Below are 18000 nucleotides of genomic sequence, written 5' to 3'. Positions count from 1 at the left end.
GGTGGCAGGTGCCTGTAGTCCCAGCTACTCGGGAGGCTGAGGCAGGAGAATGGCCAAAACCTGGGAGATGGAGCTTGCAGTGAGCCACTACACTCCAGCCTGGACCACAGAGCGAGACTCTGTCCAAAAAAAAAAAAAAAGTATCGGGTAAAAATGGTCAAAATACATGAAAGCTAATAATGAAGTTACTCGCCCACACAGAAAGGAACAGGAAATATTAAGAGTGGGCAAACAAACCTGAAGCAATAGTAGATATAATACGTTTAAGATTTTCTTGCCAAAATATTGGTTTGAAAATTAAACCACACCCATTTGTAAAAGAAAGACATTCATTGGAACTCAGGTGAGTAGGAGCAACAGAGTTAGAGCTTATCTTGTTATTCTCTTCAGTGAAGCTTGCTACCAGAGAAACTTCATTAGAAAGATCTTGTCGGGGGACTGTTTCTGGTGTCACGGTGAGAAAATTAAATCTTTTTCTAGAATCCGAGGGAACATACAGATTGCAGGAATAAAGCAAAGTTCCCTCATTGTAGTTGGGAGAAACCCCGGTCTAGTCTTAGAACACAGGCCAGGGTGAAACCAACCCCAGGCAGAGGGGCTGGACAAGGCGACTGCCAAAATCACTGCAAGGAAGAAGAGCATAGAAATCAAGGCCAAGGCCACGACCAAGTAAATCTGCAGCTTTGCCTGGGAATCAGAGGCCACAGGACCGTCAATGAAGTCTGGCAGTGCCTTCTGCAGGCTGTCTGCGAAGACTACGTGAAGTGTAGCGGTGGCAGAGAGGGGCAGCTGTCCTCCGTAATGCACAGCAACCAGCAGGCGCTGTCGGGCCGAGTCACTGTAGCCCAAGGCACGCGCAGTGCGCACCTCGCCCGTGGGCAGCCCCAGGCTGAAGAGCCCGGGCTGGATGGCCTACAGCAGGTGGTAGGACAGCCAATCTTTGTGTCCCAAATCTGCGTCCAACGCCGCCACCTTGGTCACCAGGTAGCCAGACTCTGCGGCGCGTGGCACCATATCGAAGACTGCGGAACCATCGGACCCCAGCGCGGGGTACAGCACCTGCCGCACATTGTCATTGAGGTCGCCCACCAACACGCGCAGGCTCACGTTGGCACGCAGCGCAGGCGAGCCCTGGTCGTGGGCCTGCAGCTTGAACTCCAAGGCGCGCAGCTGCTCGAAGGCGCGCTGTTGCTCGTGTTCGAAGGCGCGCTGTGCGAACACCACCCCGCTCTGTGCACTCACAGACACGTAGGACGACGGTGCCCGCAGCTCCAAGTCACTGGTAACAATGGAGCAGGAGACTTGGCCATTCAGCCCTAGGTCCAGGTCAGAGGCGCTGACTTGCGTGATGGAGGCTCCGGGAGGGTTGTTTTCGGCCACGTGGACCCCGTAGGAGACCTGGTGGAAAACCGGAGCACTGTCGTTGACGTCACCAGTGCATAGGGTGATGCTTGTGCTGGATGAGAGTGGAGGCTTGCCCCTGACAGTGGCAGTGATGGTGACCTTGTACTCCGGGGTCCCAATCCAGGGTCCCATCTGTTACAAGCTTATAGTAATTATTGGCGGAAGATTCGATTCTAAAAGGAACTCTTTTGTTTATGAGGCATGTAACCTCCCCATTTTCTCCCAAATCTTTATCATGTGTTTTGAACAGAATGATCGCCGTCCAGAGTTCTGCAACCTCAGTTACAGAACTGGACACCGAAGTAAAAACCACGTCTGGGGCGTTGTCATTCTCATCTAGGATTTCTAGTATAATTTTACATTCGCTGGTCATGTCTCCACCATCCTTTGCCTCTATGCTCATGGTGTAACTGCTATAAATTTCGAAGTCTATTAAGTCTTTGGATTTACTTTCCCCATTTTGATGGTCTAGCACAAACGTATTTCCAATATCATCTGGTAGGGATTTGAAAGAGTAGGTGATCTCTGCATTGACATCCTCATCCTGGTCAGTGGCTGTCACCTTTAGTACACAGGTGCTGGGGGCACATTCTCTCTAAGGCTGACTTTGTATACTTCCTGGCTAAAAACTGGGGCATTATCGTTGCCATCAGTGACCTCAATTTGAATTGCAGCAGTGCCAGTTAGGACTGGGTCACCCCCATCCACTGCTTTCAGGACCAGGAGATGAGAGCTCTATCGTTCCTGGTCCAGGGGCTTCTCCAGCACTAATTCTGGAGCATTCTTGCCTTCAGTCTTGTCCATCATCAGAGAGAAATGTTCATTAGAGTTGAGCTGGTAACTGTGGAGACAGTGACCCCTACATCTGCATCTATAGCAGATTCCAGGCCAAACTGAGTGGCTGGAATTGCTAGCTCATTGATTTGTAAAACAATGCTATTTTGGGGAAAATAAGGTGGATTATCATTTATATCTTCTATCATCACATTTATGTGAAAAACATTTAGAGGATTCTCTGCTACAATCTCTGAGGGTATGACACAGGATTTTGAGGACAGAGTGACTCTCGATCTATTCTGTCACTCACAAGAATGTTCCCATTCTCCGTGTTCATGGTAAAGTACTGTTCCTCTGTACTAACTCTAAGGTTTCGGGTCAGTAAATCCTGAACATGCAGCCCCATGTCCTCAGCAACGTTCCCCACCACCGAGCCCCGGACCGTTTCTTCTGGAATAGAGTAGCGGATCTGCTCCGAGGGCACCCCCCAGAACAAAGGCAGCAGGAAAGGGAAGAGTATTTGCTGCCGCCGGGTCCTGCTTCTCTGCTTCACCCTGTTTCCCATCCTTCCCGTGCGTTGCTGTAGTCTCCAACGTTAAGAGAAAATGTTTCACAAAGTGCTTTTAAAATATTTACTTCCACACATAGAAAACCCAATACCCCCAGTTTGAGGGCACCCCAATCCGTAAGGAATCAGATTTGTGGGAGCAGAAAGCCCAAGTCTTGGCCTCTTTCCTTTCCGACTTTCTTCTGTGACTGAGCAGAATATAGTCCTGGTAGATCCCAGGCTCCAACTCTTGCAGCACATTGGCCAACAGCGGGGCTCTGAGTCTATTTAGAAAACTGCACTGGGAAGACTTTGCTAATTCAATAGGATTCAGAATTTAGACAGATGTGTTGGACTAATGTATAGGAAACTAGACACTTTAAGAGTTTTGGTAGTGACTATTTTCCAGTGCTTACTACCAAAGAAGACTCCTTGGAGATGGGATCCTATAGAACAGTCATTAACCCAGTGAAGAGAAGTTAAACGTTTGTTTTTTTCTTTTTTTCTTTTCTTTTCTTTTTTTTTTTTTTTTGAGACGGAGTCTCGCTCTGTCGCCCAGGCTGGAGTGCAGTGGCCGGATCTCAGCTCACTGCAAGCTCTGCCTCCCGGGTTCACGCCATTCTCCTGCCTCAGCCTCCCGAGTAGCTGGGACTACAGGCGCCTGCCACCTCACCCGGCTAGTTTTTTGTATTTTTTAGTAGAGACGGGGTTTCGCCATGTTAGCCAGGATGGTCTTGATCTCCTGACCTTGTGATCCGCCCGTCTCGGCCTCCCGAAGTGCTGGGATTACAGGCTTGAGCCACCGCGCCCGGCCTTTCTTTTTTTTTTTTTTTTTTGAGATGGAGTCTTGCTCCTTCGCCCAGGCTGGAGTGCAGTGACATGATCTCTGCTCACTGCAAGCTCTGCCTCCCAGGTTCAGGCCATTCTCCTGCCTCAGCTTCCCCAGTAGCTGGGAAGACAGGCGCCCGCCACCACGCCTGGCTAATTTTTTGTATTTTTAGTAGAGATAGCGTTTCACCGTGTTAGGCAGGATGGTCTCTATCTCCTGACCTCGCGATCCACCCACCTCAGCCTCCCAAAGTGATGGAATTACAGGCGTGAGCCACCGCGCCGGCCCAAGTTTGTTTTTTTCTAAGCAGAAGCAATGCACATATTGGAAGAACTAGGCAAAGTCTTCTCTCCTGATGTACAACAAAAACAATGTGGGAAAACATCCCCACCAAGTGGTATGGGAAAATTTTGACCACTATGAAATGATATGCAGTATTATTTTCAATCTGATGTGCAGAAAATTTTCCTCTTAGTTTTATCAGAGAAAACTGGAGGAGCACTGAAAGCTATATAGGGCATATTCAGAATAAAGATAGCCAAACCTTTCTTATCACTTATAAAAGAGGTTTCTGAAAAGGATTATTAAGTGTTTTACACTTTAATCATAAAGAGAATATAAAGGTATAGCCTAGTAGGTTGCCTTAGGAATTTAATAACATGAAATGTGAGGGTGTTTTATTTTTATCCTCTATTTAATGGAACTATATGTTATACCTTAACAGAACTTTATCACTACCTCCAAATCAACATAACCGTCTTAATATCACATTTCAAAGCCAACGCTTCCTTTTTGTTCTCCAAGATCTTCGGTGCAAGCTCCCAGTTAGTTTAGATGAGGTTTTATAATATGGAACAATCTCCTTTTCCCAGCCAAATACCTCATATCCTTTTTATTTAGTTCCAGTCAAAGTACAATGCCTTACGTCCATTTTCTCAGTTTGGAATTCCACAAGTATAAATCTTATCCCTAGATGCTCAAAATACCCCAACATTTTTCTTGACTTCAAGGCAAATATAGGCATCTGTTGGAAGACTTGCCTTTCCTACAGTTGAAATTATTTTTTGTGCAAGCCCTAGATAGTCAGTTTACAACTAATGACATAAGGTAAATTCCTAAATGAGAAAAATAAACTTGAAAGGGAACATAAATACACAAGTAATTTGGGGCAAATACCTAGAAGTGATGCGAGAGTGTTAAGTGAATTGATTATGGAAATGATTCCTGTGATGAAAAACCCTAGATAAGTCTCTTTTCCTCATTTGACTTTCCTAGACATTGCTTCAGACAACATGTATGTCAGGCAACTATTAAGCTTCAGTAACAAGTTGGACTGAATAAAAGAACTGAATGTACTATTTGCCATAAGAAAGACTTTATAAAGGAAAGAAAGAAGGAATCTATGACTCCCAACAAAAAAATAGCCAGAAGGATACTAGCTAAATCAGTTTCATTAAAGTCCAAATACCTTCCATCTATTTATATATTCACAAACTATTCTATTTGAATAAATCTATAGACATCTTTAGCACATTTAAAAACAGCTTTTTGAGAAGCACTGAATCAAAATCAAGTCATTTCTATATATGGATTTACTACATTAAAAAGCCTTCCATACATACAAACGCAGACACCAAAGTAAAAGAATAAAAGGAAATAATACCAGTTCAATAATTCAATTATTTCCTCACAACAGTCAATGCAACTTCACCATAGTAATGGAAAATATATCTAGAGCTTAAGAAAAAATGTCATCTAAATTTTATCTCCCAAGGAAATCCAGCAGTTAAAAGCCAGTCAATATGTCTGTGTTGATAGGATGAAGAAATGAGACAAAGTTGAAATAGTCAACAGGATCTAAACATATTACCAGCCAACAAGAATCAAAATAAAACTGCTCAGAGAAAAGCTTACATGTGTAAGTGTGTGTGCATGTGTATAGATAGATAGATGAGAAAGAGAGCTAAAGGGAGCATGCTATTAAATCAACAGGATCTAAATTTGAACATTAGCAGTAATAGCAAATAATGGTGGAATATAACTACAAATCAGTGAAGGCACTGCAAAATTGAAATGGAAATAAAAAGTGTTTTTGAATCATTAATTTGTATCTATATATAGTAAATTGATAGCTTCATACACTGATAATAGAAAAATAATGCTAAAATTCAACTTACTCCAAACCAAGCCAGCATAGTTGAATGGCCCCTTTGAAATCAAAAGAAAATATGCCAGGACTGAAAAATGACTTTGGTAATGGTAATCTTATGAAAGGCAAAATAAAACTCACATGTATTGCTCTAAATATAAATGACCTAAATATATGCCGCCCCCCCCAAACAGTTTTCATAATGGGCTCAAAAAACATCTCCTTAAAAGACTTGTGCCAAGACACCAACAATTAGGAGGCAGAGAAATAAATCTCACCTGATTACTTGTCCGGTCACATTTGCCTAAAATGATAGCTGAGTCTTCAGCTATCAAGAGTGGTTCGCTTTTCTCACAGCTCTCCTGGCTGATGAGTGTGTCCCCATAGTTGGGCTGGGGGAAAATCAGGTGACTCTTCTGCGAGTCCGCAATGAGAGAGACTTCGTGGGAATAGGTCTGCAGGAAAGCCTGCACCCCGTCCACGCCTACGAAGTGTGAGGTGGGCATACCTGCCAGCCCGCCTTCAGAAGCCTGTAGCAGGCGTGACTTATGCCAGCGCCACAGCCTGAGTGCCAGCAGCACGATGACAAAGACCAGGAAGATGCAGGAGACAGCGGCCACCGCCACCACCAAGTACAGCGTGAGGTCTGAGGTTTCAGAGTTAGCCAGAGACTCGAGACTGCCGAGGTCCGCCAGGACTTCGGGGATGCTGTCAGCCACAGCCACGGTGAGCGTGACGGTGGCCGAGAGAGGGGGCTGGCCATGGTCCTCGACAGCCACCACGAGGCTCTGCTTGAGCGCGTCTCTGTCCAGCAGGGCCCGCACCGTGCGCACCTCGCCTGTGTGCTCCCCTACCGCGAAAAGTCCCGGCTCGCTGGCCTTGAGCAGGCGGTAGGACAGCCAGGCGTTCTGGCCTGAATCTTTGTCCACCGCAACCACCTTGGTCACCAGGTAGCCAGGTTCTGCAGAGCGGGGCGCCAGCTCCACGCCAGTGGAGCCGTCTGTGGGGAGGGCGGGGTACAGGATCTCAGGCGCATTGTCGTTCTGATCCAGCAGGAACAGGCTCAGCGACACGTTGCTGCTGAGAGGCGGGTCCCCGCTGTCACGTGCTACCACTCTCAGTTGTAAGTCTCGAAACTGCTCATAGTCGAAAGATTGTAGGGCATAGAGAACACCAGTGTTGGAGTTAATAGAGACATAGGAGGACAGAGGCATCCCCTGGACAGTGTCATCCGTCAGAGAGTAAGTGACCAGGGCATTCTGTTTGCTGTCTGGGTCGAGGGCAGTCACTGAGAAGATGGAGGCACCCCTGGGGTTGTTTTCGGGAATATAGGCAAAGTAAGAGGAGTGAGGAAAAACAGGAGGGTTATCGTTGTCATCTGCCACATTCAGCCAGATATGAGTTTCTGCAGACAGAGGCGGGCTTCCCTGGTCTGTGGCTGTCAACGTTATATTGTAGCTCTGGACCAACTCCCTGTCCAGCACTCTGCTTGTTATCAATTTGTAATAATTTCCATAAGTCTTTTCTAATTTAAAAGGCAGGTGGTTAGGAATAAAACAGGAGATTTGACCATTTTCTCCAGAATCTTGATCTTGCACATTTAGAAGAGCAATGACTGTACCTGGAGGAGAGTTTTCCAGAATTGAATTAATAGAAGAGGTGATAGTTATTTCTGGAGCGTTATCATTCACATCCACAACAGTGATCAACATCATCGCGGTGGTAAAGAGACCTCCACCATCTTGGCCTTGAATTTCCATCTCATAGAATCCATATTTTTCAAAATCCAGAGACCCCCGTACTAGAACTTCTCCAGTTTGTGAATCCAATTGGAATATTTCAGAAGTCTTGCTTTCCATGTTCCGAAATGAATACCTTACTTCCCCGTTGATTCCCTCGTCTGGATCCGTTGCATTAACAACCAGCACCCGAGTTCCGGAGCTGATGTTTTCTGGAACGCTCACGCGATATACGGACTGTGTAAACATTGGGATGTAGTCATTTACATCGAGGACCACCACACGAATGGGAACTGAGCCCTTTCGGATGGGATCGCCTCCATCTAAAGCTGTGAGGAGGAGCAGGTGAGCAGCCTCTTTCTCTCGGTCCAGGCTTCCCTCCAGTACTAGCTCTGGATTCTTGGCCCCATCCATTCTGCCCCGCAGTTGCAAGGAAAAGTAACTATTAGGGCTGAGCTGGTAGCTCTGGAGGGAGTTCACGCCCACATCTGGATCCCTAGCATTAGGAAGAGCAAATCGCGCCCCAGGAATTGCGTGCTCACTGACTTTTATCTCCACTTCGTCTTCCTGGAAGCTGGGGGCGTTATCATTAATATCGATTATTTCCACCTCCACTCCGTAAATCTTCAAGGTGTCTTCCACGAGAAGTTCCATATTTAAAAAACAGGAGGACACCGTCTCACAGAGCTCCTCCCGGTCTATCCTGCCTGCCGTGATCAAGCTGCCGCTTCGCGGATTCACAGTGAAAAGCTGTGTCTTCCCTCTGGAGACGATGCGGACTCCGCGCTTCGCCAGCTCCCGGGGCTCCAGCCCCAGGTCCTTGGAGATATTGCCCACGAAGTAGCCTTTTTCGGTTTCTTCGGGCACCGAATATCGGATTTGCCCGGCCCGGAACCCCCGCAGCGTCCCCAGGAAAATGCACAGCAGCACCAGCCGACTGCGGTCCAGGCGCTGTAGCCGATTCGCCATGGCAGGCTCTAAGCCGATATTCCGCGATTTCTCGAGCTGGTTGGTTGTGAATCGGTTTATGTATCTATGAAGTCCTAGGCCGACTGCATCCAAAATATATCAGAAAGCGCAGGAAAATACTTCTAAGTCTCCAGTGAGTATCCATCTCATTCTGCTTTGTGTGGTAGAGGCGGGGGAGGGAGGGACTCAATAGCGCGCAGCTTCCCATTCCCTGATTGGTGAACAGCGGCGCCTAGAGCCCATTTTTATTATTGCAACGACTAAGAAATTCCAGAAGAAATGATTACGCTCACCTCTTTGTGAATCACACATATTTGCAGAGCTTAAAAACGATTATACACAATGCTTATATTATGTGATGTTAAAACTTTACCAAGAACACCCACGAAAGGAGTAATTATTAAAAGGACTTGCTTAATTTTAGAGAAGTTTTCAAAATATTACTGGAGCCGAAAACTTGTAGGTTATAGTTGGTTCCAATTGGTTTTAACCGACTGAAAATCATCAGGTAGGATGCCTAACTATAATTCTTTTTTTTTTTTTTTTTTTTTTTAAGACGGAGTCTCGCTCTGTGGCCCAGGCTGGAGTGCAGTGGCCGGATCTCAGCTCACTGCAAGCTCCGCCTCCTGGGTTCACGCCATTCTCCTGCCTCAGCCTCCCGAGTAGCTGGGACTACAGGCGCCCACCACCTCGCCTGGCTAGTTTTTTGTATTTTTTAGTAGAGACGGGGTTTCACCATGTTAGCCAGGATGGTCTCGATCTCCTGACCTCGTGATCCGCCCGTCTCGGCCTCCCAAAGTGCTGGGATTACAGGCTTGAGCCACTGCGCCCGGCCGCCTAACTATAATTCTTACAAGTGTTCCTTTATTGAGTAAATGAAACACTTGAGAAAAATTGAATAACTCAGGGTTTCAATTAAATTACCATGCCGTGAAAATATACCTGTATTTTATATTTTTAACCAAAAGGTATTTTATTTCATAAAAAATGTCACCAGAGATTACCCATGTAGATGGCCTTAAAATGTCTTTGAATAGTAGGAAGATTGAGGCATTTAATTTAAACTTTTGTTTTAACAATGATAACCATAAATTTGACCTATATTTTGGGAACTCTATGAAGAGGTTATCTAGAATCTTAAAATAATTTCACTATATTGGAATATATTGGTATATTGTAATATAAAAAGGATTAAATACATTTTTAAATACTTACCTGTTTAAGAGTCTTATTTGCTTCCAAGCTAGGAGTTAAAATGCTAGCCAGTAGCATGGAAGAGCTATCTTTGTTGAAGTTATCTTGTGTGGCTGGACAATGATCAACAGATGTGAGGAAATTAAATTCAGGATTCATTTGATCCCCAGGCACACAAAAATTATAGGCATAGGGCAACGTTCCCTCACTGTAGCTGGGGGGACCCACAGGTCCGGACTTGGAGCAGAGAACTGACTCAAAGCAGCCCCCTGCAGTAGGGCTGAAAGACTGTCTTAGGCGTAGAGCGATAGCTAGAACCACCGCGAGCAGAAAGAGCACAGAAATCAAGGCCAAGGCGACCACCAGGTAAAACTGCATCTCAGCCTGGGAGTCAGAGGGTGTTGGACGGTCGCTGAAATCCGGCAGTACCTCTTGCAAGTTATCTGCGAACACCAGGTGCAGCATGGCAGTGGCTGAAAGAGGTGGCTGTCCTCCATCTCTTACAGAGACTAGCAGGCGCTGGCGGACCGAGTCCTTGTCACCCAAAGCACGGGCCATGCGCACCTCGCCCGTTCGCAGCCCCAGGCTGAAGAGCCCGGGCTCACTGGCATGCACCACGTGGTAGGACAGCCAGGCATTGTGCCCCGAGTCGGCGTCCACGGCCACCACCTTGGTCACTAGGTAGCCTGGCTGTACGGCCCGCGGCACTGTGTCGAAGAGCGCAGAGCCGTCGGGACCCAGCGCAGGGTACAGCACCCGCGGTGCGTTGTCGTTACGGTCGCCCACCAACACCCGCAGGCTCACATTGGCGCTGAGCGCGGGCGAGCCTTGGTCGCAGGCCTGCAGCGTGAGCTCGAAGGCGCGCAGCTGCTCGTGGTCGAAGGCGCGCTGCGCGAACACCACCCCGTTCTGCGCGCTCACGGACACGTAGGACGACAGTGTTCGTGACTCCAGGTCGCTGGCAACGAGAGAGTAGGAGACACGGCCATTGGGCCCGAAGTCTGGGTCAGAGGCACTGACTTGCGCTATGGAGGCACCTGGCTGGTTGTTTTCTGGCACATGGACCAGGTAGGCAGACTGTCCGAAAACGGGCGCGTTGTCGTTGACGTCAGTAATGTGCAGGGTTATGGTTTTGCTGGAGGAGAGCGGAGGCTTGCCCCTGTCGGTGGCTGCGATGGTGACGTTGTACTCTGGGGTCTGCTCTCGATCCAGGGCCCCATCTGTTACTAACTTGTAGTAATTATTAGAAGAAGAATGAATCTTAAATGGAACACCTCTACTTAAACTACACCTGACTTCCCCATTTTCCCCTGAGTCTCGGTCCCGTGTTTTGAAGAGGGCAACAACCACTCCTGGAGGGGAATCCTCCATAATCTGATCAGAGAGTGACGTGATGATTATTTCTGGGCTGTTGTCATTTTCGTCTAGAACTTCTATAATTACTTTACAACGTGTTGAGAGAGATCCTCGGTCTTTTGCCTCTACGTTCATCGTATATCTTTCCACTTCCTCAAAATCCAAAGGCTGCTGAGTTAGAATGTTTCCTGTAGCGTAATCCAGAGAGAACACGTGCTGAGCTTTGTCAGCCACACCAAGGAAGGAATAAGTGATCTCCGAGTTGATGCCCTCGTCCTGGTCAGTGGCCTTCACTCTCAGGATGGAGGTGCCTGGAGGCACGTCTTCCCGTAGGCTGACCCTGTACACATCCTGGCTGAACACTGGGGGGTTGTCATTGGCATCTATTACCAGGATTCTTATCTGAGCAGTACCGCTTCGGGGAGGGTCCCCACCATCTAAGGCAGTCAGTACCAAGTGGTGAGCGCTCTGCGTTTCTCGGTCCAGAGTCTTCTGCAGTACTAATTCTGGATATTTGCCACCATCAGGATTGTCTTTCTCCACCAATGAGAAATACTCGTTAGGACTTAGTTGGTATTTGCTCAGCGAATTCATACTAATATCAGGATCTTCTGCAGACTCAAGAATTGTTCCCATCCCCGGGCTGACAGATTCACTGATTTCTAAGTTTATTTCATCTTTCTGGAATTGAGGGGCATGGTCATTAATATCCTCAATCACCACAACGATATGAAAAATATTTAAAGGATTTTCCACCACAGCTTCCAATTGCAACTCACATCTTCTTCTCTCTTTACACATTTGCTCACGGTCTATTCGGTCCTTCACAAGTAAGTCCCCGCTCTCCGCGTCTACGCTGAAGTGCAGCTTCTCCGCGCTAACTCGCAGCTTGCGAGCCGACACATCCAGGACACTGAGCCCTAGATCTTTAGCGAGGTTCCCCACCACCGAACCCTTGGCCAGCTCCTCCGGAATCGAGTAGCGGATTGGCTCACACAGCGCGGGGTAGAACAAAGGCAGCAGCAAGGGAAATAGTACCTGCCGCGGGCCGGCCCGGCGCCTCTGCGCGCAGCTTCCTCCCATCGTTCGCTTGGGTTCTCGCTGGGTCCCCGCTTTTCCAGCTGGAGAAAGTGCACTCTACCGCGCTAAAAGAGCATTCGGCCCAGGACAGGAGGAGTCCCGGGTCTCGGAGCTGGGTATCTGGTGTGCTGGGCAAAGTCTGCCCAGCCGGGAGCCTCTGTGTGTGCGCTGGTTTTCTTCTTTCTGTTGTTGGCTGCACAGGGAATCCTAGGCTGGAGGCTGAGGGATCCCCGGCGTCAGCGCTTGCTCTGCACTGGCCGACAGCGGCGCCCAGAGGCTCCGTGTGGGACTGCAGCTTGACTTTTCTCTATCTCTTTCAAGGAGTTTTTTGAGTTGACAGCCAAAATATTTGAATCTTATTCCTCAGTGATTCCTTTTACATCAGGAAATATATTTCCACGTGGTCATAACTAGCTTATCTTTTTATGTACTAAAATTTACATATATCTTGAATAAATGAATATTTTTTCTTCAAAATTTAAAGAGGCACAAAAGAATATAGCATGAAGGTTTATAGGTCTCCTATCCTATGGCCCATTGCTCTCCACTTCCTCCATCCAGAGGCAGTCATTCTTGTTCCTTTTAAGAGTAATTATCTATGAAGCTGGAAGTACTGAAGATAAGCAACATTTTTTTGTCTTCAATTCTAACCTATATTCACCTAGAAAGTAATAATTCCTAATTTCATATTTAAGTACTGGAATGCAACCATTGCCCTAGTCATTACTATCATCCAGGGTGTCCTGTATTGCTTTTAAATAACCATATTTAAAGATATTTTCTTACAATAGCTACAATGTCAAAAGAGTAGTTTTTTTTAAAAAAAATCTGTATTTTTCATTTGAGATGAATGCACAATAATTTTGACTCTTATGAACACAAATATGAAATAATAGTTTCAAAGGTTTAATAGTTAATAACTATGATCCTAAAGAGTGTGCTTTCCTTCCACAGACCTATCATTGAACAAATGTTGACTGGCCTGAAAAAAGTCATGGTCTTCAAAGGGTCTTGAGAAACTTTGGAATGCGTTTTGACTTTATGCTACCACATTTAGTAGAATATTAGTAATGAAATTAAGAGATCAACCTAATACATCACTATTTTCATTGAACTAAATGACCTCATCTGTGCCTCCACTGATCCTTTGTTTAGATAATTTTCCTTACTTGTTTGCATATATTATTTTGTTTTTTAATATTATATGCAAATATTTGCATATATTATTTTCTTTTTTATTTTTGGTGCTTATATTCTGATCTGCAGAAATGGCATTTCTTTCTTGACTCTAAGTTTATTTTGCCTCTCAATTTCAGAATTTTCAGAGTTTCAGGTGTTTGCCTCCCTATACATTAAAGAGCCACTGAAATAGCTTTGTCATATATCTGTTGCTCCTGTTCTTGGGAACATGTACAAATTTATCTGTCTTCCCAATCCATATTTACTTTCAGCCTTAGTGATTAGACTATTTAACAAAAAAGACAAAAGCAGAACCCCAAATGTTCTTAATTTCACTCTCTATAGCCTCTTCAGGATCCCTATTGAGCAACACAAGTTACATTAAAATGCTATATCTTCCACATAGTAGTGGGAAATTAGAGATTGTATGCAAAAAGGATGCTTCAGTGTTATCAGGTATAAATAGGGCAGGAAAAATCTAAGTATACATTGTTATAAATAAGTTAATTCAATATTAATGAAAAACTTAGTATATTCAACTGCAACTATCGCCACAAAGTATAGATTTAAAAATATATAAAAGGTAGTTTGGAAAAGGCCTATTGCTCTTCTCCTTGGGAAGAACTGCACTGAGTAATCTTGGATTTGGGTTGTGTTTCCAGAGACCATTTCTTTCTGATACTTACCTATTCTTACCAGACTGCCTTCAGAAAAAGAGGGATGCTTAAGGGGCTGGAGTTTCAATATGTGACCACCCAGGAGGAAATATAAAATCGACAGGCATTTCTGTATGGAAGTCTGTCTTAAGAATTGTCAATATTGTACTCAACAACACTATAAACTACAAGGTTCTGCAAAGCTAATCGTAACAAAGCCTGATGACATACAGGCCTTGATTGAAACTAGGTGAATTTTACCAGAAAGTTAAAAAAAAAACCCTGAATAAACATCAAATTCTACTCATCAGTGTTTTACCATTTACACTTTCCACCATCATGCTGCAAACTTAAAAGTAAAACCAATCTTTTTTAACAACAGAAAAAGAGTACAAATAAAAGTAAAACTCACTGGAACCAATGGGGTATCCTCTATAGGAAACTTCGAATCATTTAACAAAGACAAAGGATCCTTTTTCTCACAGCTCTCCCGGCTGATGAGTGTGTCCGCATAATTGGGCTGGGGGAAGATCAGGTGACTCTTCCGTGAGTCCGCGGTGAGGGAGACCTCGTGGGAATAGGTCTGCAGGAAAGCCCGCACCCCGTCCACGCCCACAAAGTGCGAGCCAGGCACGCCTGTCAAGCCGCCTCCTGAAGCCTGCAGCAGGCGTGACTTGTGCCAGCGCCGCAGCCTGAGCGCCAGCAGCACGATGACGAAGGCCAGGAAGACGCAGGAGACCGCAGCCACCGCTACCACCAGGTATAGAGTGAGGTCTGAGGTTTCAGAGTTAGCCAGAGACTCGAGGCTGCCAAGGTCCGCCAGGACTTCGGGGATGCTGTCGGCCACAGCCACGGTGAGCGTGACGGTGGCCGAGAGAGGGGGCTGGCCGTGGTCCTGGACAGCCACCACGAGGCTTTGCTTGAGCGCGTCTCTGTCCAGCAGGGCCCGCGCCGTGCGCACCTCGCCGGTGTGCAGCCCCACCGCGAAGAGTCCTGGCTCGCTGGCCTTAAGCAGACGGTAGGACAGCCAGGCGTTCTGGCCCGAGTCTCTGTCCACTGCCACCACTTTGGTCACCAGGTAGCCAGGCTCTGCGGAGCGGGGCGCCAGCTCCACGCCAGTGGAGCCGTCTGTGGGGAGGGTGGGGTACAGGATCTCGGGCTTATTGTCGTTCTGGTCCAGCACAAACAGGCTCAAGGACACATTGCTGCTGAGTGGAGGATCCCCGCTGTCGCTGGCTGTCACCTGCATCTGTAGCTCATGGAACTGCTCATAGTCAAAGGATCTGAGTGCATACAGGACGCCAGTGTCTGAGTTGATGGATATGTATGAGGACAGAGGTGCCCCTTGGATGGTGTCTTCAGCCAGGGAGTAAATAATCCGGGCATTCTCTTTGCTGTCCGGGTCCAGCGCTGTCACTGAGAAGATGGAGGCACCCCTGGCGTTGTTCTCTGGGATATAGGTAAAGTAGGAGACATGAGAGAAGGTAGGTGGGTTGTCATTGATATCTGCCACTTGTAGCATAAAGTGAGTTTCCGTTGATAGAGGTGGACTTCCCCCATCTGTGGCTGTTACTGTGATATTGTAAGAGGATACCTGTTCCCTGTCAAGGGCTCTGTGTATCACCAATCTGTAATAACTATCAATGGACTTTTCTAATTTAAATGGTAGATACGCCAAAATGGAACAGGTTACCCGTCCATTCTGCTCAGAGTCTAAATCATGCACATTTAAAAGGGCTACGACTGTTCCCAGAGGTGAATCTTCAGTCACTGGACTAAATAGAGACGTGATGGCCACCTCTGGACTGTTGTCATTTACATCTTCTACTGTAATCAACACTTTTGCAGTTGCAAGATATGCTCCTCCATCTTCTGCTTGTATTTCTATTTCATAGAAACCAGTTTCTTCATAATCTAGATTTTCTGATATTTTTATTTCTCCAGTATATTTGTTTAGTTGGAACTTCAACAATTGCGTATCAGGTAATTTTCGGAATGAATATGTCACTTCTCCATTGGCACCTTCGTCCCTGTCGGTGGCTGTGACTGTCAGCAGCTGAGTGCCCACAGGCAAATTCTCAGGAACACTCACTCGGTATTCTGGTAAGGTGAAGACCGGCGCGTTGTCATTTGTATCGAAGACAGTCACGCTGACGAGGACAGTGCCAGATCGGAGAGGGTCACCCCCGTCGGAGGCGGTGAGGACCAGGTGGTGAATGGCCTCTTCCTCGCGATCTAGGGCGTGCTCCAGTACCAGCTCCGGGTACTTGACGCCATTGGCACGGCTCTGAACTCTTAGGGAGAAGTGCTTATTGGGGCTGAGCTGATAGCTCTGCAGGGAGTTCATGCCCACATCCGGATCAATAGCTTCCGGGAGAGGAAAACGCATTCCCGTGGCGACATTTTCATTAATTTTTACGTCTAGATTTTCTGCTTGGAATTTTGGAGCATTGTCATTGATATCAGTTACTTCTATTTCTATGCCAAAAAGTTTCACCCTTTCTTCCACAAGGATATTAAAACTCACCAGGCACCGCGCGCTCTGAGCGCAGAGCTCCTCCCGGTCTATCCTGCCCGCGGTGACCAAGCTGCCGCTGCGCGGGTCCAGAGAGAAAAGCTGCGTCCTACCTCTGGAGACTATGCGGACTCCGCGCTCCGCCAGCTCTCCGGGCGCCAGCCCCAAGTCTTTGGAGATGTTGCCCACGAAAGAGCCTTTCTCTAATTCCTCAGGAATTGAGTAGGAGATCTGCCGGGCTCCAGCCTCCCATGGAATCCCGAGGAAAAGGCAGAGCAAGACCAGCTCACTGCAATCCTTTGATTCCTTTGAGCGATTCCTTTGAGCGGCCATTGTAGTCTGGTTACAGAATTCTGCAAAGTCCTCACTGGACACTGTGTGTTTCAACCGGTTCCTTTGTCTTTCTGTGGCTTCAGGGTGTCTCTGTAGCCTGAGCACTTTAAATTCTGGAGTGAGCTTCCCTGCAGCCCAGCAGCCGGTTTGTGGGGCTTTGTGTAGTTGGAGCCCTGAGAATCCGGATTGAGCTCTGGCTGCGTTTTCTCTCCTAGTAGGTGAACAGCGGCGCTCAGAGCCCTAAGAAGTTACTGCACCCAAGTTATACATGGACTGGAAAGTAAACTCCATTCTGTTGGATTATTATATTTTACATGGATTCTTTGGTTTCCCCACTCCTATCTTTAAATAATTTACTACATGTAGGTTTCTTACTGGAGATGTGACAAAGTGGAGTGAAAATATTGTAAATATTTCACAATAATGTTTAGTTAAATATATATTTGCAACACGTTTTCCCAACAGAAATGTACATACTATAATAAAAGGTAAATAATACTTATTTTAGGTCATATGAGTGTCTAGGTATATTCAGAAAAGTCTTATAATTTAAAATTGTGATTTAAATAGTCCAATTTTATTTAGTATACATTCATACAAGACTATATTAAATAAACTCTTCATGACATAGTTCACTCTAAAGCTTTATAATTTTAACTACTTAATTCATTAAATTTATTTAGCTTAGGATTGTGTAAGAGGTTTTTAAAGTACTGTTCTGGAATAGTTTTACTGAGCCTTAATGAACCTTTTTGTGTAAAATGTACTTTATCTTATAGGGATACAAGTTAAGTGGACCTATTTAAATTATTAAGCAGGCAATCACAAACTAAAATGAACATATATTACAGTTGCAAATTAAAATGTTTGCATTGTAATGAGAAAAGAAATATGTAGAATTTGAAGTACTGAAAGTTTTAGAAAACAAAGTTAGATGTAGTGATATAGGTTTTCAACAAGTAAGTGTTTATGTCAAATGAACTGTTTTCATCAGAGCATTAATACCAGTATAAATAATCTCTTCTCTTAGGCAGTTTGTATGAGAGGCCAAAGTCCAGTGGTTCACATATCTTCAACTGTGTGTGCCCATCAACCCAGTAGCAATTATTCCCTCAAATGCAAAGGGTATAGAAGTTCACTTCTTTCACACAGAGAACAGGATGTTCAGAAGTGTTTATGTCACTATGCCTTCCAAGTATAGAACTCTTCAAAGATTTTATCTTTTTTCTTCAAAAATCTTCTATCAGGGAATCAGAGACAGAGACTGAGTGCA

At 45.8% G+C, this 18000-nt stretch overlaps 1 protein-coding gene across 16 annotated transcripts in view; it reads right to left on the bottom strand.

Moving 5' to 3' along the window:
• LOC104681863 (protocadherin gamma-C4) overlaps nucleotides 1-18000 on the bottom strand; it is a 191594-nt gene that overhangs the window by 90837 nt on the left and 82757 nt on the right. Inside the window, exons 1-2 of one of the 16 annotated variants that reach the window (XM_030927796.1) lie at nucleotides 9630-12438; nucleotides 8521-8674 (exon numbers count right to left, since the gene is read on the bottom strand). The exons of 12 other annotated variants lie outside the window; for them this stretch is intronic. In XM_030927796.1, the coding sequence (XP_030783656.1) occupies nucleotides 8663-8674; nucleotides 9630-12047 (2430 nt within the window). In that variant the 5' untranslated portion in view covers nucleotides 12048-12438 and the 3' untranslated portion in view covers nucleotides 8521-8662. Of the gene's footprint in view, nucleotides 1-5984; nucleotides 8933-9629; nucleotides 12439-14291; nucleotides 17077-18000 lie in introns of those variants that run through there. 3 more of the 16 variants (XM_030927782.1, XM_030927793.1, XM_030927785.1) reach the window with 3 other exon arrangements.

This window comes from Rhinopithecus roxellana, chromosome 3, assembly GCF_007565055.1.
Source record: "Rhinopithecus roxellana isolate Shanxi Qingling chromosome 3, ASM756505v1, whole genome shotgun sequence".
Classification (NCBI taxonomy): domain Eukaryota; kingdom Metazoa; phylum Chordata; class Mammalia; order Primates; family Cercopithecidae; genus Rhinopithecus; species Rhinopithecus roxellana.
The sequence above is the reverse complement of the archived record's forward strand: the minus strand, read 5'-3'. Positions and strand labels throughout refer to the sequence as shown.